Raw genomic sequence first — 25,146 nt, 5'->3', positions numbered from 1 at the left:
TGTGGATGGGTTTTGCTGATGCTTCTGACATTCTTGTGATCAGGAAGAATTTTGCTTCCAAGTCATTGTGGCTAATCTCTCCAAGGAAGATAGTATACAACTTGGCCCACTTGCTTCAGTCCTCTGGACTGGAATTATTTGCTCTACAGAACTTTTTGATGTACCTCCTCTTTGCTTGTGGCCCACTGGTCTGGATTGCATAGATTTTTAGGGGTCTGGCGGGAGGATGGTCCTGCTTTGCAGCAAGGGCTTGGACAAAATGGCCCACTGGTTCTTTCCAACAACTTCTTGGCTTAGATAAGTTAATTATAGAAATATTTCAAAATCCCTGCAATTCAGCTGAATTATAGCTTTGTATTTTTAACTGATAACAAAGATTATGGAAAAAGCTATGTTACCCAATTATTATCTAGATCCATTTCAAACTGGCTTTAGGGCAGGCTATGGGGTGCAGACAGCCTTAGTCAACCTGATGGATGATCTCTACCAAGGAATGGACAGAGGGAGTGTGACTCTGTTGGTTCTTTTGGACATTTCTGTGGCTTTCAGTACTATCGACCATGGTATCCTTCTGAATCAATTGGTGGGATGAGGGGCGGGGTGGGAATGCTTTACAGTGGTTCTGTTTCTGTCTCTCTGGTGGATTTCATATGGTGTCGCTTGGAGATAGTTGCTCTCTGAAATGAGAGCTATTGTATGGTGTTCCTCTGCGCTCCATCCTGTCTCAGATACTTTTTAACATCTACATGAATCCACTGGGAGATATCATAAGGAGATTTGGAGCAGGGTATTATCAATATGCTGATGACACCCAAACCTATTTCTCCATTACATCATCAGGAAATGACATAGCCCCTCTAAATGCCTGCCTACAGGCAGTAATGGACTGGATGAGGGATAATAAATTGAAGCTAAATCCAAGCAAGACAGAGGTACTCATGGTGAGGGGGGGTCATACTTTGAAGGACATTATAGATCTTCCTGTTCTAGATGGCATTGCACTCTCTCCTCGAAGGAACAGGTACGTAACTTGGGGGTGCTTCTGGACCCAGGCCTCACTCTAGTTTCTCAGGTTGAGGTTATGGCCCGGAGTGTTTCTATCAACTTCGGTTGAGGAGGAGGATCTCAGAACTATGGTGCACTCTCTGGTAACCTCTAGACCTGACTACTGCAATGCGCTCTACGTGGGGCTGCCTTTATATGTGGTTCAGAAACTTCAATTGGTTCAAAATGCAGTGGCTAGACTGGCCTCCGGGGTGTCTCGGAGAGACCATATTACACCTTTTTTTAGCAGTTGCATTGGCAGCCAGTAGATTTCCAGGCAAAATACAAAGTGCTAGTAATTACTTTTAAAGCCCTAAACAGCGTAGGGCCAGGTTTCCTGGGAGAACGCCTCCTTCTACATGATCTCCACCTCACATTAAGATCATCGAGATAGGTCCCTCTGCATATACTGCCAGCTCATCCGGCTGGAGCGGGAGCAGGCCTTCTCTGTCGTTGCTCCTAGACTGTGGAATACACTCCCTATAGACTTTCATGCTTTAACATCTTTACAAGCCTTTAAAAGAGCCCTTAAGACACATTTTTTAAGCCAGGCTTTTAGCCATTTCTGAGTTTTAAATTTTTAATTGTTTAGATTTTTTTAATTGCTTTAAATTTTGAATGTTAGATTTTTAATTCTTGTTTTAATAGTTGTTCTTGTTTGTTTTTGTGAACTGCCTGTAGCCTCTGGAGCAGTATATTAAATAAATAAATAAATAAATAAATAAATGATGATCCAAAAAATGAATATATGTTCAGTACCTTAAAGTTTCCCCCTTTAATGCATAATATCTAAGCTCATTACTCTGGATAAATTAGCTACTATAAATGTGTAGTTAAATATTCAAGTAATGATATATTTGGAAAATAGTCCAATTCTTTTTGTAAGATTTTGCCGTATGAAAAATTCACTAACTTGCTCAATTACATCTTGAAGACATGGAATTAGTCATTTCTTTTCTGTGATACAGAAATTGCCTTGAGGACCAGGGATTCTTCCCACTCCCCATTCGTTTTATTTAACTGTTTTGAAAAGTGTTCTAAAGCATTTTGTTTAAAGCCAAACTGCAATGTAAGTACGGCTTCTGATTACAGTGGTACCTACCAACGAATAACTTTCTTTGATTAGATCCTTTGATTCTATTAATGGCTTTTAATGGACATTTCTGGATTCTATTAATGGCTTTTAATGTACATTTTTGGCCTAAAAGGCTAGTTTGTTTTATATGACATGGCACACACACACACACACACACACACACACACACACACACACGGATTTATGAAAAATAACCTACAGTATAAATAAATATATATATTCATCTTTAACGTTAACTTGTATACATTATTTAAAATTGTGGGGCAGAATAATGTAGACAAGGCACTTAAACTGATAAGAACTATCAAACAATGAATATTATCAATAAAGGATTGTGAGACAGTGTATTGTATGATTCACCAGGTATTAAGATTGATTGATTGATTGATTATTAAGTGCCATCAAGTTGGTGTCGACCCTTAGCGACCACATAGATAGATTCTCTCCAGGATGATCCGCCTTCCACTTGGCCTTTAAGGTCTCTCAGTGGTGTATTCATTGCTGTTGTAATTGAGTCCATCCACCTTGCTGCTGGTCGTCCTCTTCTTCTCTTTCCTTCAACCTTTCCCAGCATTATGGACTTCTCAAGGGAGCTGGATCTTCATATAATTTGTCCGAAGTATGATAGCTTGAGCCTGGTCATTTGTGCCTCAAGTGAAAATTCTGGATTGATTTGTTCTATGATCCATTGGTTTGTTTTCCTTGCTGTCCATGGTATCCTCAAAAGTCTTCTCCAACTCTAAAGTTCAAGTGTTTAGAAAAGCATATTAAAAATAGCATAGTCCTATTGTAGTTAGTGATTTGGATGTGTCCCTAAACAGCCTCAAACCACACAACACATTCTTCTGTTGGTGCTTATGATCTGACTCTAAATGCACTTGGAAGTTACATTACTGTAAATGAAAGTTGCTTTCAAAGTCAAGATACTGTCTGGATTGCAGCTGCAGCCCTACCTTTCCCCAAGACCTAAGTAAATTTCACTGAAATCAGTAGGATGAAATTCTAAATAAATGTGTTTAGGATCTGTCTGTGTTTCCACTTAAATCCACATATCCTAGTTTTACACAATTCTGGAGGATGCTTGGTGTCATCCTAATTTAGGCGGCAGCTCTAAGAGTAAATTCACACATTACAGAAAACAAAACACTCAGTTCACATCTCTTTTCTGATTGGAGCATGTATGCAAACTTGCAGGGAAGCTCCCAGGTGTGTGTCTACCAAATCTGCATAACACATCTCCTCTTCAACCATTGCATAAAATATGTAGTCATACAGGTGTGAAAATGCTGGGAAAGACCCATCTTTCTCTGTGATGTGAATGAAGCACATCTAATGAAGCAGTATTACGGCCATTTTCACGCTTATCCTGCTATTTACGCCATGTATGAATGCTGTTAATGCAGGACAGAGTGCAATGGAGAATCGCTTTGATCAAGTGTACATTGTAGCCACAGTAGATTTTAAACTCACTTCCTGTTAAAAATAATAACTTAAATTCATTAGCACTTGGAGTAGTCCTACTTAAATCAATAGAGTTACTCTTAAGCAATAAGTGCAGTCTTGTTTGCAAACATACCAGCTTGGGAAAACTGATGTATAGGGAGTATTCTCTCACTTTAATTAGATAATTCGGGAAAGTTAGCCACAATTGTGTGCAAAGTCATGTGATCCTCTATGGTAAATTCCTGAGTGTGTTTACAGGGATTTTGTTTTCTTTTAATTTTTCTATTTTAAAATACAAATGCAGTGGAACTCCTTCAATCTTTTTGCAATTCTGCATGGTTGAACATTTGAAATGAGTTTGTGTATCACCCCCAGGCACTGATTCAGACTTGATTGGGGCAAAGCAGACTTCATGTGCTTATTTTTATACACGTCATTTGGGAAGTTATATAGCCAAAGGAACAGAAAATGTGTTGCTCTCTTGCCAAATTAGCGCATATCCTTTACTAAAAACGGGAGGGCATCCTAATCAACAAGTTGGGCGACCTCAGTACAATGACGATGTTAGGTCAACTTTGGAAAGTGCAGAGACAGATCTAAATACAATTTTTTAAAAGAAAAGGAAACAACCAACAATCCTTATAATTATCATCATCTGCTGCTTTTCCCTCTTCTGGCAAAGAAACACGCCATCCATTTGCAGAAATCGCCTGCGGAAACGTTACATCAAAACTAATCACAACGATTAAAATCAGCTTTTCTGTGCAAGAGGAGAGTAAAAAGCAAGTTGGAGGCTGGAATGAGACTGTTTTTTCCACCAAAAAAAAAATCTGGGGGGGAAATTACATGTCGTATATATAGATATATGTATGTATACATATATGTATGCACGTTTTGAAAGAGATCAATTTTATGCCTGTGTGATCAGTTAATTTAATTTAACTGTTATTTTGGAGATTGATTTAGACTGGAGGTAGAGACATGAGCTAATTGTATCCTGATCCTTGCCTTGAGGGGTTTCAAAGCCCCTGGAGCAACTATTCTCTGTATTTTGTTCTGTCTACCTTAGCCAAGCTATTGCATTTCTCCCTGGTATAGCGAAGAGAGCAGATCGCTGCTGGGAGAGAGAAATATCGGAAGTGGGGAGGCAAAAAAGAGAGGGGGACTTGGAAAAAGAGAAAAGAGAGAGTGAGATACACACTTTGTGGCTTCAATGTTTCAGGTAAGATCTGACTGGGTTTGTTATTATTTGCGAAGGAGGGTATGGCTGGGACTCTGGGCGCAACTCGCTTTTACGCATGTGCCAAGCAATGGGTACGCGCTGCACACTCCTGGAAACAGACGATCTCCCGCCACCCGGTACACTGAGAAAAGGGCGATATACGAGTTTCAGTGGAGGGCTGGGCTGGGGCCGGAAGGCTGCTGGCAAGCCTCTAACCAGCCCTCCTTGCAACCCTCTCGCCTACCCTGTGTGCATCGTCCAAGCTACTGATTTGGAAGCAATCTCTCTCTCACACACACCCCGAATAACCTCATCCTGCCTCGCCGCCCCCTTCCAAGGGGGGCAGCCAATCCACCCCGCTGCGCTGCGCCGCCATGAGCTTCTGCTTTTGCAATTAGCCAAGCTGCCGCGCGCGCGCAAAGGAGCGCCTTGCAATTGCTTTCCCCAGAGGGCTTGGGGTGGTTTGGGTCCCCCCCCCTCCCCGCCCGCGCCCTTCTTCTTCGTCCTTCTCCTCCTCCCCCACTCTCCTTCCAAATAGCACAAGGGAAAGAGAGTGGCTAGTGAAAGCTAGGCTAGTATTGTTCCGCGGCTCTTTCTGCCTCAAACGCCCCAGCTGGCTGCCTGCGAGAGAGACGCCATTATGTGTATGTGTATGAGAGAGCAGAGCGCGAGAGCGTGTTCAGCTTTTGCCCCCAGGGCCACTCGGTTTTCCTGTTGCAGACAGAGGCAGCTTCCCCACTGAGCGGGCGGGCTTGCTCGCGCGCCCTCCTGTGTGTGTGCACGAGCGGACGGGTGGACCAGGCTTACCATGTGTCACCGCCCCCTTTTTTCCCCCTGGTACGGGACCATCCCCCTTCGTTTGGGTGGCCCCACACAGTTTGGGCCTGCGCTGCTCCCCCTACTGGTTAAGGTAGCAAATGCTCAAAGCAAGCAGGTAGGCAGGAGCTCGCCCGCTTCACGCGAGCGTCGTCGGACTTCTTAAAGGGGCGGCACGAAATCCGCTTTTTCCGCGCGGGCTCCTAGAAGGCGCCAACCGGCTCTCTTTCTGCCTCCCTTTCCTTCTCCTGTGGCGGTCTGCAACGCGCCGCTCGCGGCTGCCCTCCACCGGCCAGGCTCCCTAAAGGGGTTCCTCCGGCTCCTCCCTTCTCGTCAACAAGAGCGTGCGTTGTAGTGCGGCTCTGCTTGCCTCCCGAGCCCCTGTCACGCCGGGTTCCTTAAAGGGAGAGCGTCTTGTCTTGGAAGCCGCGGTGTGTTTTCTTTACGAGGAGGAGAGGCTTCCTGAAGCTCTGGCTGCGTGTCGTCTAGGGAGGGACTTGGCCGCTAGCTGATGGCACCGTTTCCCTTCCTCTCTCCCCTGTGGCGTTGCAGTTGATGCCAGGTTGGGGACTCGGTAGAAAACGAGTCTCGGAATAGCAGTGGGTGGAACTCTACTTGCTTGACGAGGCCGGGATTTCCCTCCGCGGCTCGAGTTGACTGGAGAAAGCGCGTGATGACCCTTGTTTTGCCCAGCCTTTCTTACAACCGAAATCTCACGGATTCCAATGGCATAGGAAATACCTTTGTGAAATTGTGCGGAATTTCTTCCGAGCTTGGGCCGTTAGGGCTTTTGGAAAAGAACGTATGAGAAGCGGTAATGAAGGGTCTCTGAGTATGTGCAGAGTGCAGACTGTCTTCATTTCATTGCTCAGTAACCACAATCCCTCCCCATAAACGCGCAAGATCTGTGGGCAAACTTGAGTTCCAGCATTTGTGCATACCATGATGAATTCCCTTAAGCGAACTTCCTTTAGCCAGAACATATGAATACAGCTTAAGCACTTAAAAACAAACAAAACGATGCACAAGCTGGACTGCTTAACCCTCTCATTCCAGAATAGTGCCACTTACATGTATGGGATAACGCTAGATTCAGCCCTGGCCATCCATGCCTTGCAAGCCCCCAAACAGTCACTGTACCTGGGGAAAGTAATACTTTTTGGTTACGTGACTGAAGCAGCATCAGTGGGGCTTCCCATGATCTCAGAGGATGCTTGGAGGCTCTGGGGAGCTACTTTCAGATCAGTTATGGGGTGAGGGGGCAATGCCTGTCCCAGGACAGGCCTCTTTGATTTGAAGCAGATAGGCATGGGGTAAGGTGTGTGTTTAGGATTGGGGCCACTGTAGATGTTTCTGCATTACAAATGGAGACTGTTGCTTGGAGGAAGCTGGAGAGCAGTAAAGCAGGCAGAGAGTAATATCCCTGTGGCTTGGCTTCTCTTCAGTTGCAGCAATACAAGGCAGTGGACGAAAGTTAATTAATACACAAATACTGGTATAGTTGAAATGCCCCCTAATACCGCTTCTTCTTATTTGAAAGTATGCAAACCAGCTACTTTCAAATAAGACTTCGATTGTTTGCCTCCCCCCGCCCTCCTTAGCTTCCCCTTTGCTGCTGAAAGAAAGAAAGAAAGAAAGAGAACCGTTTTAACATCACCATTCTCTAAGAAATGTTCGCCTTCTGGTCTCAATCAGCGAAGCTGGCAGACACATACAAGTTTATTTGAGCATACCCTCTGGGTACCAAGCATGCTTGGATTGTTTGAGCAAATTAAAAATGAGGGAAATGGCTTTTACCTTCTCAGCAGTTAGGCTCCTTAAGAGTCTACTTTGAAAGCAGGAAAACAAACAAAAATGGGGTGCGGGAGGGAAGGAGACTGGGATTTCCTAATATGCCTCAAATATGCTTTTTCAAAAATGCGTAACAAGCATTTGTTTATATAAACTGTGCTATGAAGGAATAGTTTTCAGCTGCACAATTAATTTAAGGCTATAACCTATGTAAACTTACTTGGAAGTAAAGTGCATTGAATTCACGGTGCTTACTTCTGAGTAAACCTGTACAGGAGTGTGCGGTTAATAAACAAACAGCACTATCTGTGCATGTTTACTCAGAACAAGATGTTACTATGTTTGATGAGGTATACAGTGTATTCTCTGCGTGTATTTAGGGTTGAAGCCTTAGGCTGTGACCCTATGCACACTTACCTGGAAGTAACCCCCACTGAGTACAATGTATTATTATTTATTTTTTATTTATTCAATTTCTATACTGCCCTTCCAAAAATGGCTCAGGGCGGTTTACACAGAGAAATAACAAATAAATAAGATGGGTCCCTGTCCCCAAAGGGCTCACAATCTAAAAAGAAACATATGATAGACACCAGCAACAGTCACTGGAGGTACTGTGCTGGGGGTGGATAGGGCCAGTTACTCTCCCCCTGCTAAATAAAGAGAATCGCCATGTTAAAAGGTGCCTCTTTACCAAGTTAGCAGGGGTTAAACCACAATGTGACTTAATTGTGAGTAAACATACACACGGGACTGCTGTCAGTAGCTAAACTCAATTCACCCATTTCTAACACAGGGAGGCTGTTCTCATGAGTGGCCAAGACAGGGCTAAGGCAGTCAAGCCCGGGCTTGGCTGCCCATAAGAACCGCCAGGAGCGGCAGACCCAGAACAGATGTTAAACAAGTTTAAGAGGGTGAGCGTTCCCTTAACCCTGTTTAACTGGCCATGTTTCAGCACTGGCTGCTTTCAGTCAGCCCTGAGACACTGAGGGGTGCTCACTCCTTGCTGGGGGAATACCCACAATGCACTGCACATTCGCATGGTCCATTGTGGGATTTCCGGGGGCTGGGACGATGCATCCTGCCCCCCCCCCAAGGTAGGTTTCTATAGCCTTCCTCTCACCTGAGTCCCTGATCATGAGAAAAGGTCCAGTGTTTTCTTATAAGCCATTTGTCCTCCTTCGTACCATATCATATATAAATGTTTGGATTTTTAAAATGTTTTAAGGAGATAGTGAGCCCTTTCTTATGATCTGTGAGAAAGGGCTTGGTGGATAATGGGGAAGAAGCCTTGAAAAGTTTACTTCTCCATGACAATTATTGTTGCTGGTCTTCTTCAGCAGCGCGGAGAGCAGGGATGCCGGGATGCCTTGCTCCCACAATGCACTGCACAAGTGCATGATGCATTATGGGGATTCGCCCTGTGCTGGCCAAGAGCCCCGTAGGCTCTCAGCCCTGGCTGTAAGCCGCCGGGGCTGACAGATGATCAAGAAAATGGATCTAAGGGAGCACTTAACCCCATTTAAGAGGGTGGCAGTTTTGCCGCCGAGATGCCAATGAGATCAGGCATGATCCTGGCGGTTCTCATGCCCGGGCAAGACCAGGCTTGGCTTTCTTTAGCCCGGTTCTTCCTGTGCGTGAGAACAGCCTCTGTTTGATTATAGAAGATTAGGTTTGGTGGCAGATGTCCCTTATTCTACTGTTAAGAGATACAAGTATGGCTTAATCTGGGCCAGGCTCTATCCCTGTAACCTAATTTCCCAGTGTCTGTGCTAAACACTGAAATATGCAAAATAGTAAAGAGATTGAAGGCTGAGGTCATATAATGGCTAAAACACTGAGCTTCACATCAGGAATTCCTCCAGTCTAACTCTTGCCTTTGTGTTGATCATTAGGTGGCCTTAGACAAGTCACAGTCTCTGCCTCAGTGTCATATTTGCAATACAGGGTGATACCTTACAGGGTTGTAGGGATGGCAGCAAGATGATGCACATGATGTGCTTTGGAAGTGCTGTCTAAACGCTAAGTATTCATATTAGTCTGTCTCTGGACATGGTTTTTTTTGTTTTGTTTAATTTTCATCCTCAAATATCACTGATTAAGAAGCAAGTTTTCAAGGGGGGAAATGTACTTTCAGGCCCTGCTATCTCTAGTTTGAGAAAGTATACACAGATTACAGAGACCACTTATTTCAGTACTTCCCATTCCATAGCATTCTATGGAACAAACACTGTTGCTTTTAATACCCTTAATTTTTGGCATATTGATGTGGGAGGCATACAAGAATCTGCTAGGCAGACCTTTGGGTCTGATAGACAGACCCTGGTTGTAAAAGCTTGTACAACAAGGATTATAACACTGGTGGCTTTTTGATTATTCAGCTATAAAATCGAATCACTGAAACTGATCAGGTATATGGCAGCTGTTTTATATCTTTTACCACCAGGATCACAAAGAATCACTTGCTTGGAAATGCAAGCAAGTCGATTTTTGCCCGGTACACACTCCACTTCAAACTGATGCCAATTGAGTTAAACCGCACACTTAGGAGGACATTTAAAACTAATTCACTCTGAGAGACACTTACTGAAATTTAATATCACATATTCAAAACGACTGCAGTGATTTTGGTGTATTAATTATGCCTGAAGCACGACACAAAATGTTCTATCACACACTAGAGGTCTCTCTCGTAGCTAAGATGTATCTGTGTTTACAGTTCTTTCTAATCTGAGAGTTTGAATAATGCCAACTGGGCTGCTATCTAAAAAACACAGTCGACTACAGTGCATTTTACACAGCAGTCAGTGGAGAATTATACTATCATTTATTGATTCAATTAATTTTCATTAAAATGATCAAGAAAAATCACACTTCTAAAAAATATACATCAATAAGAATGTTCTGGGTCAAGCCAGTTTATGTATTTGGGGTGTCACACAGCATGAATACTTACAAGTAGCATTTATTAACTGTCCCTTTTTACCACCCTTTTAGGTAGTATATGTATTTCCAAAGAGGTTAAAGAGTGGCAAGCATGAAATTATTTCTTTTCATGTTCTTGTGTGGATTCTAATCTTTGTATGAAACCAAGGATGAACCTTGTATGAACCAAGAAGTTTAAACTAAGCAGTGGTGATATTATAAGAATAAATGCATTCATGCATCAAGAGTCCATAGACTTGGGGTAGCTTCACACATAACACAGCAGCTGAGGTTGCAGCAAACTGGTGCAGCTCCAGGAGTGCACAGGAGCCCTACTTCTGGCCTCACAAATGATATGCTGAGATTAGGTGTGTTGTGCAAACCCATCAGTCTCAGCATATCCTGCCTGACTTGCAGCACAGAGTGGAACATCTGCAACCTACTTCAAATATAGGTTATGTGTGTCCAATTCAATGCCACAAGTTGGGCAGGATTTGCTGAGATTGGCAGGTTTGCATGACACACCCGTTCTTGGCATATAGTTGCCGAGACTAGCAGTAGGGCTACTCTGGGAGCTGCAGTGGCTCACCACAGCCTAAGCTACCGTGTTGAGTGTGAAGCCACCCTTGGAGTCTATGACCATACAGTAGACCTATTCACTGTCTACAGTAGACCTATTCACACATTTTGTCCATTGTATGTACAATCTGTACAGTAAACACACATACAGATCTGTACACCTATACAGTTATTCACACATTACATTCAGCACACACAGTAATGCACTTCCTGTCTATAGCCTGCATTTGAGGGACTTGTACCCAGGCTCACTTTTAAAGTGAACGCATGTATCATTTCCACAAAAAATGATGTACACACATGTCCAGACAGAGCTATTATTATTATTATTATTATTATTATTATTATTATTAATTCGATTTCTATACTGCCCTTCCAAAAATGGCTCAGGGTGGTTTACAAAGAGAAATAACAAACAATAAGATGGCTCCCTGTCCCCAAAGGGCTCACATTCTAAAAAGAAACATAAGACATACACCAGCAACAGTCACTAGAAGTACTGTGCTGGGGGTGGATAGGGCCAGTTACTCTCCCCCTGCTAAATAAAGAGAATCACCATGTTAAAAGGTGCCTCTTTGCCCAGTTAGCAGGGGCAACCCGAGTTCAAATCCCCATTCAGCCATGAAACTAGCTGGGTGACTCTAGTAAAGCCCTCTTCAGGCATCCTATATAATAAAACCCTAAGTGAGTGGCCGTGGCCTTGGAACGTTGGGGATCTGTGTCCCTGTCTCCCTGGGCTGTTCTGGGCCTGCGCGAAGCACAGGCCCAGAACAGCCCAAGGGAGACAGGACTGCCGACGCCAGTGTTCCAAAGCCACCAAACACTCGACCTCCTGCCGTCGCCCGCCCGCCCTCCACCACCGTTCCGGGCCCACGGGCGGCCATTTCCCACCCAACACTGCCGTGGGCCGCCCACCCTCCCTCCCTCCCTCCCTCCCAACTGCCGAGCCCTCCTTACCCCGGCTATGTCCGTCAGGCGAAAAACTCCTAAAATTCAGTGAGAGAGAGGAGCTCGCAAGCAGAGCTCCTCTCTTTGCAACGGCTCTGCCCGAACTGACACTATAGCCGTAAAGGACGCAATAGGCGTCCTTTGCATCCAAACTGACAGTACGGGCAGAGGCTTTGCAAGAGAGAGCAGCTCTGCTTGCGAGCTCCTCTCTCTCTCTGAGTTTTAGGAGTTTTTCGCCCGACGGACATAGCCGGGGTAAGGAGGGCTCGGCAGTTGGGAGGGAGGGCGGGTGGGCGGCCCACGGCACTGTTGGGTGGGAAATGGCCGCCCGTGGGGCCGTGCAAGGAGGACCTGGGATTGGTCCGAAATGGCCGCGGGTGGGGCTGGGACAGTGATGGAGGGCGGGCGGGAAGGCAGCGGTGGCGGCTCCGTGGGCCAATTTGGCCCGGGCTAAGGATTCCACACTTCGGAGGAAGGGCGGCCGGGAGGGCAGCGGAGCCGGCGGCAACGGCACCATTTCCATGGGCCGATCTTGCCCTTAATACTGGGGGGGAGCACTCGGAGTAACACACAAGCACACACACACCCTCAAATCAAATAAAGTTTCAAGCAGCGGCCAGGTCCAACGTCCCCCCCCCAAGTGTCAAATGAGCGTCCACAGCCACCATTCCCTCCCCCTCTCCCCGGCCAGCCAATAGCAAACTCTAACAAAGGAAACTAGCGCCCGTTATTTCAACGGGCTTAACAATACTAGTTTTTTAAATAAAGGGATGCTGTACTTGAGAACATCATCTAGAGTGTGTCCAGAAGTTCCACCCCAGGCACTGAGGTACTGACAAAGCCTCATCCTCTGTGTGCTCTTCACAGCATTTATTGAAAGAGTCAAACACTGTAAGTATGATGGCACTTGCTTCCATGATCACGGGCTTCCTTCAAGAGAGCCAGCGTGGTGTAGTGGTTAGAGTGCTGGACTAGGACCGGGAAGACCCGAGTTCAAATCCCCATTCAGCCATGAAACTAGCTGGGTGACTCTGGGCCAGTCATTTCTCTCTCAACCTAACCTACTTCACAGGGTTGTTGTGAAAAAGAAACTCAAGTATGTAGTACACCGCTCTGGGCTCCTTGGAGGAAAGAGCAGGATATAAATGTAATCAATCAATCAATCAATCAATAAAATAATTTAGTCAGGATGTGAAGTACCCAGTGTTGGACCCAGTGTTCCCTCTAACATGGATTTCCAGATGTTGTTGACTACAGCTCCCAGAATCCCCAGCTGCAATGGCTTTTGCTTTGGGATTGTGGGAGCTGTAGTGGTCAACAACATCTAGGATTCCCTGTTAGAGGGAACACTGGTTGGACCTCTTCCATTTGCTGCCTGTTGACGTGGCTTCCATGGCACTGCTCTCGCTAAGCTAATGTCTAGATCAGGGATTCTCAACGTGTGGGTCCCCAGATGTAATTGGACTTCAACTCCCATAATTCCTGCCAAAGGCCACTGGGGCTGGGGATTATGGGAGCTGAAGTCCAGTCACATCTGGGGACCCACACGTTGAGAAACCCTGGTCTAGATCATAACCCAGACAATTTGGGTTTTTTGCTATTCAGGCTTTGGATCTGAAGTTCAAATCATGTTCTTTTGTCTTTGGTTCTTGATGCCTAATGATCACTGTCAGCCCATGTCTTAGCACTGAGTTAATCCTAATACTATTTATGTTTATCCTCTGAATCCATTCTAGTTTATCAATATCCTTCTTAAAATGCAGTGCCCAGAACTTGACACAGTGGTTGACATCCCTGACTAATGAAGCACCAGTGCAATGGGTGAAGCACATGGTGCACCAGGGGTGAAGTACCAGTACTTCTGAAGAGTTCCAGACTAACACTAGTTGTGTGTGTGGGGGGGGGGGGGGATTTGACAACTCCTTCCCTAAAGCCCTCGATGTCACCCCAAAATGCATTCCTGAAGGCTGTGACCTTCAGAGACATATTCTGGGCTACACAGAGCATTTACTGGAAAAGGGGAGTCATCAAAATTTGCCCCCACTGCTGAGCCAGCAGTGGAGCTGAGTTAGTTGAACTTTCCAGAAGCACCAGGATTTCACCCAATGCACTGATGTTTTTTTAGTCAGGATGTCAGCCAGTATTCCAAGTGAGGTCCCAGAACAGAGTGGAAAAAGCACTTCTCATGATGTGGACCCTGTGCCTCTGCTAATAAAGCTCAATAGTGCAACAGCTTTTTAGCAGCTGTCCCAAAGTGTTGGCCCCTGTTCAACTTGTGTTTTCAAAATGCAAGTAGGTAAGCAGTCAAAATAGCCAAATGCAGGTGTCATTGTTGCATATTTCTGATATGTACTGCTAGCAGAGTTGCTTTGAAGAAATTTGTTGGGTATGTGTAATATTCTGCCTTCATGTGAGTATAGGCACACAGCATCAGATACGTCTAGAGGTTTATCAGAAGGGCATGCATTATTGCTGTATAGCAATATGTTTGCTGCTTTTCCTAGAAAATCATGTGGGATCGCTTGGGCTACCAAGGATATCTTCTTGATGGTACAACCATACGCTATGGTAGAAGAAGGCACACTAGGAAGGGAAAGACTGGACCCTACTTGTGTGACATTCATATAAAGAAACAGGGTAGAAGGATAATACTCCTGCTCCTTCCAATCTGTTTCTTCTCTCAGTGTGAACAGTGCAGGGCTCCAAGGGCACTGGGGATTTAAAGGGCTCTTACACGTGACCAAAATGGGGTGGTTTGGGGCTGGGAAGGCTTCTTAGATGTATATCAAGTGATATATAAGTATGACAAATTATTGAGGGGAGGTTCCAGAAGGGGGTGGGACTTCTGCTCAAATCCTTGACCTTTGGCCTATGGGGTTCCACAAGGCTCAGTATTGTCCCCCATGCCATTTAACATCTACATGAACCTGCTGGGAGGAGTCATCAGAACATGCATATGACACTCATATCCGCCTCTCTCGGGTAGCAGTGAAGTACTGAACCAGGGGCTGGAGGTGGTGATGGACTGGATGTGGGCTAGCAAACTAGGGTAAATCCAGACAAGATGGAGGTGCTGCTGGTCAGTAGGAAAGCCAGTTGGGATAGGGTGATTCAACCAGCTCTGGATGGTTGTATTCCCCTAAAAGAGCAAGTGTGCAGCTTGGGGGTGTTGCTCGATCCAGTTCTGCTTTTGGATGCTCAGGTGGAGGAAGTGGCCATGTGATTTTTATGATGTTTTTGTAAACTGCCCTGGAATGTCTGATGAAAGGTGGTATAGAAATTGAACAATACTTAAATATTTAAGAGCCTCTGGTCGGCTCTGGAAGCCCCACTCCTAGATGAGCACAGGGTTCTCCATTACTGTATTGTCTGGAAGGGATCTTCTGGGTTCACACTGAATGACAAAGACAAGAACCTCTACTGCTGCCCCTAGGGGAGAGGAGGAGAAGAAAGATAAATCTGTTGCTATTCCATCACAGCCATGTTGAGGTTCTTAATTACTCCATTGATTTCTATGGTTTCCCACTTCCACCTTGGAAACAGAAGATATCAGGAGGGGAGGGGAGCCTCTGAGCACTGGGGAAGAACTGTGCTCCATGCTGCCAAGAGAAGGGAAACCTCCTGATATTGTCAGCTTCCCTTTGACTGGCCCTGAGGAGGAAGGAGGCAGGGCAAGCCCCATTCAAGCCATTTTGAGCAAGTGATCGTAAGGTGTGCTTTGTAGAACAACACATTCATAGAGCACAGCCCCTGTAGCTGCAGCGCTGTCTGACAAACATGGTGGCTGGCTGCCGGGTCCTGAAAAACCTGGAGAAGTCATGCACATGATCAATGAGCCAAGGTCCCAGGGCTCCTGTTCTGCACTAACCTGGGTTAAGATTGAGGGTTGGAATTAGGGTTACCTGGATTTGGAGTACGAGGGAGGATTTGCCCTGGTTCACACGTGCTTGCAACCTTGAGTGATCTGCCTCTAACCCAATACTTGTTGGAAGATGCTTAAGTGTGGTTGTCAAACTGATTGTTGTGATTGTCAAACTAGTTGTCAAACTAGTTATCCCTGCTAACTGGGAAAGAAGGCTCTTTTTAATCATGGTTTGCAAAGTTGAGCAGGGAGAGCAGGCTGAGCCCGCTCTCCCCGCACACGAGCAAGTGGGATTCCTGGGCAGCCGGATCGGCTGCCCACATGATTGTCGGCTCCGTGATGGAGCCGGCAGGGGCTGGGGAGCTCGGGGGGCCATGCGGCCCCCAGAAGCTCCAGTATGCCCTGCGTGAGTGCGCAGGGCATACTGGAGAGACCCCCGGAGCCAGGAGGTGGCTTTTCGCCTCCCTTCTGAGGGTCTCCTCATGAGTAGGCACGGCACGGAGCCGCGCTGTGGCTACTCATGATCTTGAAAATCAGGTTTGCGAAGCGCTCACTCCACAAACCTGGTTTTAGGGGAGGGGTACTTGAGCGGGTTACCCGCTCTAGAACCACCGGGCTCGCATCCAAGCCCGGTGGTTCTCACGATTACAGAAAATCGGGCTAGCAGAGGCTAGCCCAATTTTCTGCAGTCATGAGAATAGCCTCAGTGATTCTCTTTATTTAGCAGGGGGAGAGCAGCTGAAGAGAAGAGGAGATCTGGTCTTGTGGTAGCAAGCATGACTTGTCCCTTTAGCTAAGCAGGCTCTGCCCTGGTTGCATATGAATGGGAGACTTGATGTGTGAGCACTGTAAGATGTTCCCTTTAAGGGATGGGGCTGCTCTGGGAAGAACAAAAATTTTCAAGTTCCCTCCCTGGCTTCTCCAACATAGGGCTGAGAGAGATTCCTGCCTGCAACCTTGGAGAAGCCTCTGCCAGTCTGTGTAGACAATACTGAGCTAGATGGACCTATGGCCTGACTCAGCATATGGCAGCTTCCCAACTGGGGGAAGTTGGGAACTACCAACTTCACTACCAACTGGGGGCCCTACCGCCCTATCCACCCCCAGCATAGTACCCCTGCAGTGACTGTTGCTGGTGTCTATCTTATGTTTAAACCCTACTAACTGAGCAAAGAGGCACCCTTCAAAGTGGTAATTCTCTTATGTTGAGCAGGGGGAGAGCAACTGACCCTCTCCAACCACAGCACAGCATCACTTCAGTGGCTGTTATTGGTGTCTACCTTATGTTTATTTTTCGACTGTAAGCCATTTGGGACAAGGAATCATCTTATTATTTATTTTTTATGTAAACCACTTTGCAAACTTTGTTGAAAAGCAGTATATAAATATTAGTAGTATAGTATATAGGCCACCTAATGGAGCGGGGAAATGCTTGACTAACAAGCAGAAGGTTGCTGGTTCAAATCCCCGCTGGTACTATATTGGGCAGTAGCGATATATGAAGATGCTAAAAGGCATCATCTCATACTGCACGGGAGATGGCAATGGTAAACCCTTCTGTAGTCTACCAAAGAAAACCACAGGGCTCTGTGGGTGCCAGGAGTAGAAATTGACTTGACTGCACACTTTAGTATAGTATACTAGCTGAACCCTTCCTTTTTCACTTCCTTTTTGGGTTTAATTCCTTTTTGGGTTTAGTTGGGAGAATTCGTTTGGCTGGTCCTCCCACAGCTCTCTCACTCGCTCTGTCCCCCGCAAACACAACAGCTCTCTTGCTCGTTCTGTCCCCCCCCCACAGCGCCTCTCTCGCTTGCTCTGTCTCTCCCCCTCCGTGCCTCTCTCGCTCGCTCTGTCTCCCCCCTCTGCACCCCTCTCTCTCTCGCTCTGTCTCTCCCCCTCCACGCCCCTCTCTCTCGCTCGCTCTGTCTCCCCCCCGCGCGCCTCTCTCGCTCGCTCTGTCTCCCCCCCGCGCACCTCTCTCGCTCGCTCTGTCTCCCCCCCGCACGCCTCTCTCGCTCGCTCTGTCTCTCCCCCCACGCGCCTCGCTCGCTCGCTCTGTCTCTCCCCCCGCGCACCTCTCTCGCTCGCTCTGTCTCTCCCCCTGCGCGACTCTCTCGCTCGCTCTGTACACTCCCCCCACCTTCTGCCTTACTCCCCTCCCCCCAATCCTTCTGCCCCAGCTTGCTCCCTCCTCCGTTTCCACCTTTTTCTCTCTCTTTTTCTCTCTCTCATTCGTGCTCCCCCACCCCCCCGCCTCAGCTTTTTAGCTTGCTTGTGTTTTCCCTGCTGGCCGTTGCCGCATCCTCCTTCCTCCAGTCCCTGGTGTCGGGCCTCCAAGCGTTCAGTCAGCTCCTTCCTGCAGCCCTCCCTCTAGAAAGCATCTTCCAAAGCGGCCAACTGTTTGTCTCTGCCCAGCCAGGCTCCCCCGCTTTCTCTCCCCTCAGCTTCCCCCCTCCCTTCTGCCCCAGTCCGTTCAGTTCTCCTCTCCACTTGCCTGCTTTCCTTCCTTTCCTTTCCTCCCCAAACGGCCACTTCCCTATGGAATTACTCCCCAAACGGCCAACCGCTGCCCAGCCAATCCGGTGTCTCCACCGCCCAGCCAATCCACTGGGTTGCCGGGACGCATCCCCACAGAGGCACATCTACGAGAATTAATATAATCGATAGTTTCTTTTTAAATTGTGAACCCTTTGGGGACAGGGATCCATCTTTATTTATTTACTATTTCTCTATGTAAACAGCTTTGGACACTTCTGTTAAAAAGCGGTATATAAATATTTGTTGTCGATGATGCAACTGTTCATATAGTGGCTTTACTGTTCATGGCTTTAGACTATGTTTACATTATAGGTGAAGGTCAGTCATTTTCTGGACCCTTCCCACTTCATGTTTACATGAATATTGGAAAAGATTATGCCTTACATGTGGTTGGCTTGACTTGTGTACTTTTATTGCCTAGACAAAACATTTAAAAGTTGCTATCTGTCATCACAGATGAACAAGGAGTTTTAGTTTGCTGAACTTGTATCCTACTACCTGTCCTGGCTTTTTGATAGCCCTCCTCCTTGCCTTCACCCACTAACAATCCACCATCTACCTTATTAGGTCTTCTCACCTAACATCTATATATATCACTCACTAAGACGTACCCGTAGCTAATCCTGTGCGTGGCATTTCTCACGAGTGGGGACAGATAGCAGCGGGGATGGGTGGATGGCGGCCAGGCGGCCAGTGAGGGAAAGCACCGGTGGACAGGTGGTGAGGGAAAGTGGAAAGCACAGCCAGAGGGTAGTGAAAGAAAGTGGACTGGGAGGGGGAGAACAAACTGGGGCTGAAGTGGGGGAGAATGGACTGGGGCTTAAGGGAGGGGAGAACAGACTGGGGCTGAAGACAAAATGAAGATGGGGGGTAGAGACAGGGAGGACTAGGGGCGCAGATGCTCTGCGCCAGATCAGCTACCGTAGTTACTAGTAATTCCCCAGCATGTATATATGCATACACATGCGCATTATTACACCAGCTAGCTTTGGGGAGATATACACCAGACTGATATAGTCACCAGGCTGCATTCTGACACACACTTATATGGAAGTAAATCCCACTAAAATGAAGAAGATGGTAAACTGTATGCTCAGAAATATTGTTATGTATGCTCCCCATTTTCCCAAGCAGTGATAAGTCCCAGGAGTGCAGTACCTCTCAGATTCTGGCTTGCTTTGGAGGAGAGAGAACTGCAGGCTTTGTAATATTTGGTTTATTTACAAATATGCAAGTTGTGCATTAATGGAGTTGTATTAGCAGAGCACTCCTACTAGCAATAACAGTTTGCATCACTTCCCAGAGCACAGGAGTTGATGAAGGCACATGCCATCTGACAAGACTGTTATGACTTCCCCTCCAGGGTGATCTCTCAACCATTTGCTCTCTTAAGGAATATCAGCTGGCCTCCTGAACTGTTATTAGCCAGGGATCTTCCTAATAAGAGTGGGCCAGCAAACTTGTTATAATATGTGGTGTACAGACCTCTAAGACAGTGACATTTCTGTAAATAAGGGGGTCACATCTATCTATCTATCTATCTATCTATCTATCTATCTATCTATCTATCTATCTATCACATTTCTATTCCACCTGATATAAAAATCTCCAGGCAGTGAACAAGTTAAAATATAATATAAGAACAATATAAAACAGTTGCAAATTCATAAAACGGATAAAAACAGTCTCAGTAAGTAAAAACATATTAAAATTAAATTTTCAGTTAAAAGCCTGAGAAAAACAGTTATGTCTTGAGATTCTTCCTAAAAGCAAACAGAGAAGGAGATGCTCTTATTTCAGCAGGGATGGGAACATCCACATGTTTGGATGTTCCTCCACATAATAAACTATCTTCCTGCAGAAACTGGGTAGCATGGTAGGAAGAAGGGCCAAAGCACAGCCTTACCCCTTAGGTGTAGTCAGGGTTTGTTTTGTTTTCCCCTCCTCCTCCTCTTCCTCCTCCTCCTCCTCCTTTAGGTGTGGGGGGCATTCAAACAAGTAGATTCTCAACAGAATCTACTGTTCACAGTTCTACTTGGAACTATCATGTGGTAGCGTCCTCCAGGCAGGGGTATAGCTAAAACTGAGTGAATGGGTTCAAAGAATCCGGGCCCCCAGCTCCTGAGGACCCCCCAACTCCACCCCTCCCTATTTTCTTCATTCTCTTCCTCACCCCAAGGCGCCACCGGAGAGAGGGGCAAACACGGGCCCCATCTCCTCTATCTATGCCCCCACCCCCAGGGGTACGATCACTTTAGCATGCAGTGCAGGATTGTTCCTGCATTGCAGTCTAAAATGATAGTATCCCTGGAGGACACTACACATGCTAGTTCCAAGCAGATCTGTTGAGAATAGGAATGCCAGTCAGCTTTGACTGGTTAACTTAGCTTCCACCAAGTTGGCCTTGCTTCTCCCTACCAAGCAGAGCACCACATTAGACAGCAGCCTATGTTAACACTGGCAGAGCCAGCTCTCAGGAACACAAGTGTTGTACATGCATGTAGACATTTCATGACTGGGCTGATAACTGTGCCTAAAACATTATGTGAATTGGCCGGCCTTGATCTCACTGTATGAAACCTTCTGTTTTAGGGTAGAGAACATGGAAAGTGATGGCTTTCTACAATGAAGCCTCCCATTCATTACAAATCTATGAAAAACTTGCATGCCTTGTTATGTACAAATTAAAAATGAGGGGGGGGATGCTCCCTTCTGATTTCAAAGGAAGTGCTCCACACACAGTTGTCAATGGGATTAAGTTGATTTCTTTTATGCAGAAAATGAAATCTGAAAGACAAGAGCCAGTGACTAACATGAGTGGGTGCACAATATTAAAAGGGGAATCTTTCACAATTTATAAATGTGCTTCATCTACATGGCTGTACTGGCCTAGATTCCAATAGGCCTGCAAATACACAAACACAATTAAGTCACCTATAAAAACAACAACAATTAGAGCTATCACAAGGCTTTAGACTACATTAAAAACAAGAGAAATGTTATTTTCCCTTAAATCAGCAACTGTGCTTCTCTTGCAATGAACATTCCATCCTGCTTTTGAAGGGGAAATATGTCAATCAGAAGAAAATTCTTTCTAACATCCCTGCTTACTTATTTTGGAAGGTTTTTTTGCTGCTGCTATAGAGCCAAATTGGATTTCCTTCCAGGACAAAAATAGTCCTTGTTTTTGCACTGAGAATCACAGTTCTTTACTTCTTAGTTTTTTAATTTGAATGTTATGTTATGTTGCACACTGGGTAATGCTTTATCTTTGCACTCTGGATCTTATTCAGCCCTAGTGTATCTCAGTTGCTAATACACCAAGAATTAATTCGCCTTACTCTATTAACATGCATTATTCTCTTGTCCTACTTTTCATAGACTATAATCTCATTTTACCAGTTTGGAAGAAATTCATTTAAAATGCACATTGATTCTATTTTTATCTACTTACCTTTTGATGTGCACAAGTACAAAACTTCTACTTTCAATCTCAAGTGGCCAAATAAGAAAGAGTAACAAAATCTGACCATTATTTAAGTACACAAGGATGTAGTGAACTTAAAATTACGAAGTACAGTTATGAAAGCAACTAATGCATTTTGCATATGCTATACAGGTGAATATGTCACTAGCATAGTTTGAATTTTAATTGTGCTTTAGATCAATGTGAATTTGATCCCATCTTTTACTGAACTGTGCAGTTCAGCCCCTCTCATATAAAACCAATCAGTCCTGCTTACTGAAGCTGCTGTTAATAAACAAATGGCTTTGGGTGAACCCTGAGAGCCACTGGCTGACATCCAAACTGAATTACTCATGAGTAGTCCCATTGAAATTAATGGGTCATGACTAACTTGTCCTTTTAATTTCAGTGGGGCTACTTATGAATAATTATGAATAATAGCATTTGATACGGTTGCAATGATTGCCTTGGAAAGGATATTCAGATGCTGTGACGTGTCTACACCTAAAAAGGTTAGAATCAGTCTGACAATGGTTTTTTCCCATGACACTCTAAGGATAAAAAAGCTGGACTTTGAAGAAGCAAAACAGAAAAAGTATTGATGCTTTTCAACTTTGGTGCTGGAGAAGACTTTTGAGGACACCATGGACAGCCAGGAAAACAAACCAATGGATCATAGAACAAATCAATCCAAATTTTTCACTCAAGGCACAAATGACCAGGCTCAAACTATCATACTTTGGACACCAAAGACCCAGCTCCCTTGAGAAATCCATAATGCTTGAGAAAGTTGAAGAAAAGAGAAGAAGAGGACAACCAGCAGCAAGGTGGATGGATTTGATTATGACAGCAATGAATGCACCACTGAGAGACCTTAAAGGCCAAGTTGAAGACAGATCATCCTGGAGAGAATCAACCTATGTAGCTGCTAAGAGTCTGTGCGGTCACTAAGTGTTGACATCGCCTTGACGGCACTTAATCGATCAATGAATCACTTATGAATAATTTAGATTGGATGTTATCCACTGAGTTTATAAAAGTCCTTCCTTTAACTTTAGATCCAATATTATTTCTTTTTAATAAACTTATTCCTAGTTACTTTTCATACAAATTCACCCACAGAAAACAAAAATATATAATCCACTCGAAGGCTGCAGTCCTAAGCGTACTTATCAGGAAATATTTGATTGAACTAACTAAGGGGCACTTAATAAATCTGCATATACTGTGCATCCGAGAAGCTGCATGGCTATAAAAGTAGGGCTCCATAGCCCTATTGTGAATTCTTGCTGTCAGAGCTGGTCTACCAGCTGCATCCACACCAGCCCATCACCTGCCTTAGCCCCACCCCAGCTCTCCTCTTCCCACTGCCACCACTGGCATTTTCAAAAACCAGACGCAAGGGGAGCAGGAAGGGGAAGGGTGTGCTGAGGTCGAATATTCCGCTCTTGCCCACGATTCTACTTTCCTTCTCCACACTTCTTTCCGCTCCTTTTCCTCTGGCTTTTGAAAATACCAGAGGCTGGAGTGGGGGGAAGAGGAATGTATCAGCACAGCTGCAGTGGTTGGTGTGCTGTTGCCAGGTAAGGTATGAAGGAGGGAGAGTGGCAGGGGGAAGAATGGCAAGTTCTGTGTGCTGGGAGGTGGGTGGAAGTTCAGGAGAGACAGCTTCTCGCCATGCTGCCTCCGGCACTTGCCTCAGGCTCAGGCTGGCCCTGCTTGGTTTGAGCATGTGTCAACCCTGATATAGAGATAATTGTGTAAAGCTGGCGGGGCGGGGAGCAAAAACATGTAGGAGACCTCTTTTAAAGTAGGTAAAACAGGAAGTAATAGAAACTTTATCAGGGAAATTAAGAAGAACATAGGAACATAGGAAACTGCCATATACTGAGTCAGACCATTGGTCCATCTAGCTCAGTATTGTCTTCACAGACTGGCAGCAGCTTCTCCAAGGTTGCAGGCAGGAATCTCTCTCAGCCCTATCTTGGAGAAGCTAGGGAGGGAACGTGAAACCTTCTGCTCTTCCCAGAGCGGCTTCATCCCCTGAGGAGAATATCTTGCAGTGCTCACACTTCTAGTTTCCCATTCAGATGCAATCAGGGCAGACCCTGCTTAGCTATGGGGACAAGTCATGCTTGCTACCACAAGACCAGCTCTCCTCTCCTAAAGAAAAATTGTGATGTCTTTAAATGCGCAACATATAACTCAGTTTAAGAAATTTAAAGGTATCCTTGCCTAAGAACGCTAAAATAAATTTATTAGCTTTTAAGAACTCGCAGATTTTATTTTTTTTTAAAGATAAGATGTACTGGTTTTCTTGACAGCTTTAAGTAACGAGCCAACTTTTAAACAAAACCTCGCTCTCCTCCCTTCATTCTGACTAACCTGAATAGCATAGTAGCAGCGGTTGTGTGACTCGGAAATTAAAGGGAATTGCATAATGTCTGTCATTCTTTTGAAGAAAGACTGAAAAGAGACACAGTAAAGAAGAAGACAAACAGTACTGCAACGTTCAAATTTCATTCATGAAATCTCTTTCAGCATTTTACTTTTCTCTCAGTACCAAGTTCCCTCCCCTCTGCAGCAATATAATATGCTTCGCATTTTGAATGTCCAACAGCTGGAGAGCCTTAGGTTGGCCACCCCTGCTCTATGAATATAATAGTACAGGCTTGTATAGTACTGTTCAGGGGGAGTCCAAGACATTTTGCTTCCTGAGGTAAATGCCTGTGATGACCTGCCATCTGTGGGTGGTGCTTGGCATCCTCAGGCCATGCTGCTGAGGGAGTGTGGCAGCACATGAGCACTCTTAGACAATGCAGCAAGCCAGGCAGTAGCAGCAGGACTGCTTCTAGGTGGTATCAAGAGAGGAAGGGCGGCGGATGGAATGTCCCAGTGGGGTGAAGAGGGACAAATGAACAGAATGCCTCAGTAGGGTGAGAAAGGGTGGTGGCAGCAGGTGGCAGGGAAATCTAAGAGATCCCACACTTGCTGCTCCCTGAATCCCTCCTCATGCCTGTGCTTGAGGTGGCCACCTCTCCCTGCCTCATAGAAGGGCTGCCCCAGGAGTGTGGAAAAGATTACTGAAATCTCATTACTGTACTCTCATCTATACAGATATTAAACTTTATTTATATACTTTATTATCATTCTATCCTTTTTTCAGTCAGGGCCACTTCAAACAATGTTTGTTTGTTGGTTTGTTTAATTTCCATACAGTCCTTCCAAAAATGGCTCAGGAAGGTTTACACAGATAAATAATAATAATAATAATAATAAAAATAATAATAATAATAATAATAAAAATATGTGGAGTACACAGTTAACAATCAATGGCGAGGCACTTGGACAGGTTAGCATTAGAAGAGGCATTTTCCAAGGGGACTCACTATCCCCTCTATTGTTTGTAATCGCCA

General features: G+C 45.4%; 1 protein-coding gene across 2 annotated transcripts in view; it reads left to right on the top strand.

Annotated features, from left to right (window-relative positions):
- The window catches only part of KCTD1 (potassium channel tetramerization domain containing 1), a 166,212-nt gene that overhangs the window by 18,189 nt on the left and 122,877 nt on the right, over positions 1–25,146 (top strand). Inside the window, exon 1 of one of the 2 annotated variants that reach the window (XM_053246931.1) lies at positions 4,682–4,805. The exons of the other annotated variant lie outside the window; for it this stretch is intronic. Within the exon in view, the coding sequence (XP_053102906.1) occupies positions 4,797–4,805 (9 nt within the window). The 5' untranslated portion in view covers positions 4,682–4,796. Of the gene's footprint in view, positions 1–4,681; positions 4,806–25,146 lie in introns of those variants that run through there. 2 annotated transcript variants of the gene reach the window in all.

This window comes from Hemicordylus capensis, chromosome 4 (genome assembly GCF_027244095.1).
Source record: "Hemicordylus capensis ecotype Gifberg chromosome 4, rHemCap1.1.pri, whole genome shotgun sequence".
NCBI classification, from domain to species: Eukaryota; Metazoa; Chordata; class Lepidosauria; order Squamata; family Cordylidae; genus Hemicordylus; species Hemicordylus capensis.
The sequence above is the reverse complement of the archived record's forward strand: the minus strand, read 5'-3'. Positions and strand labels throughout refer to the sequence as shown.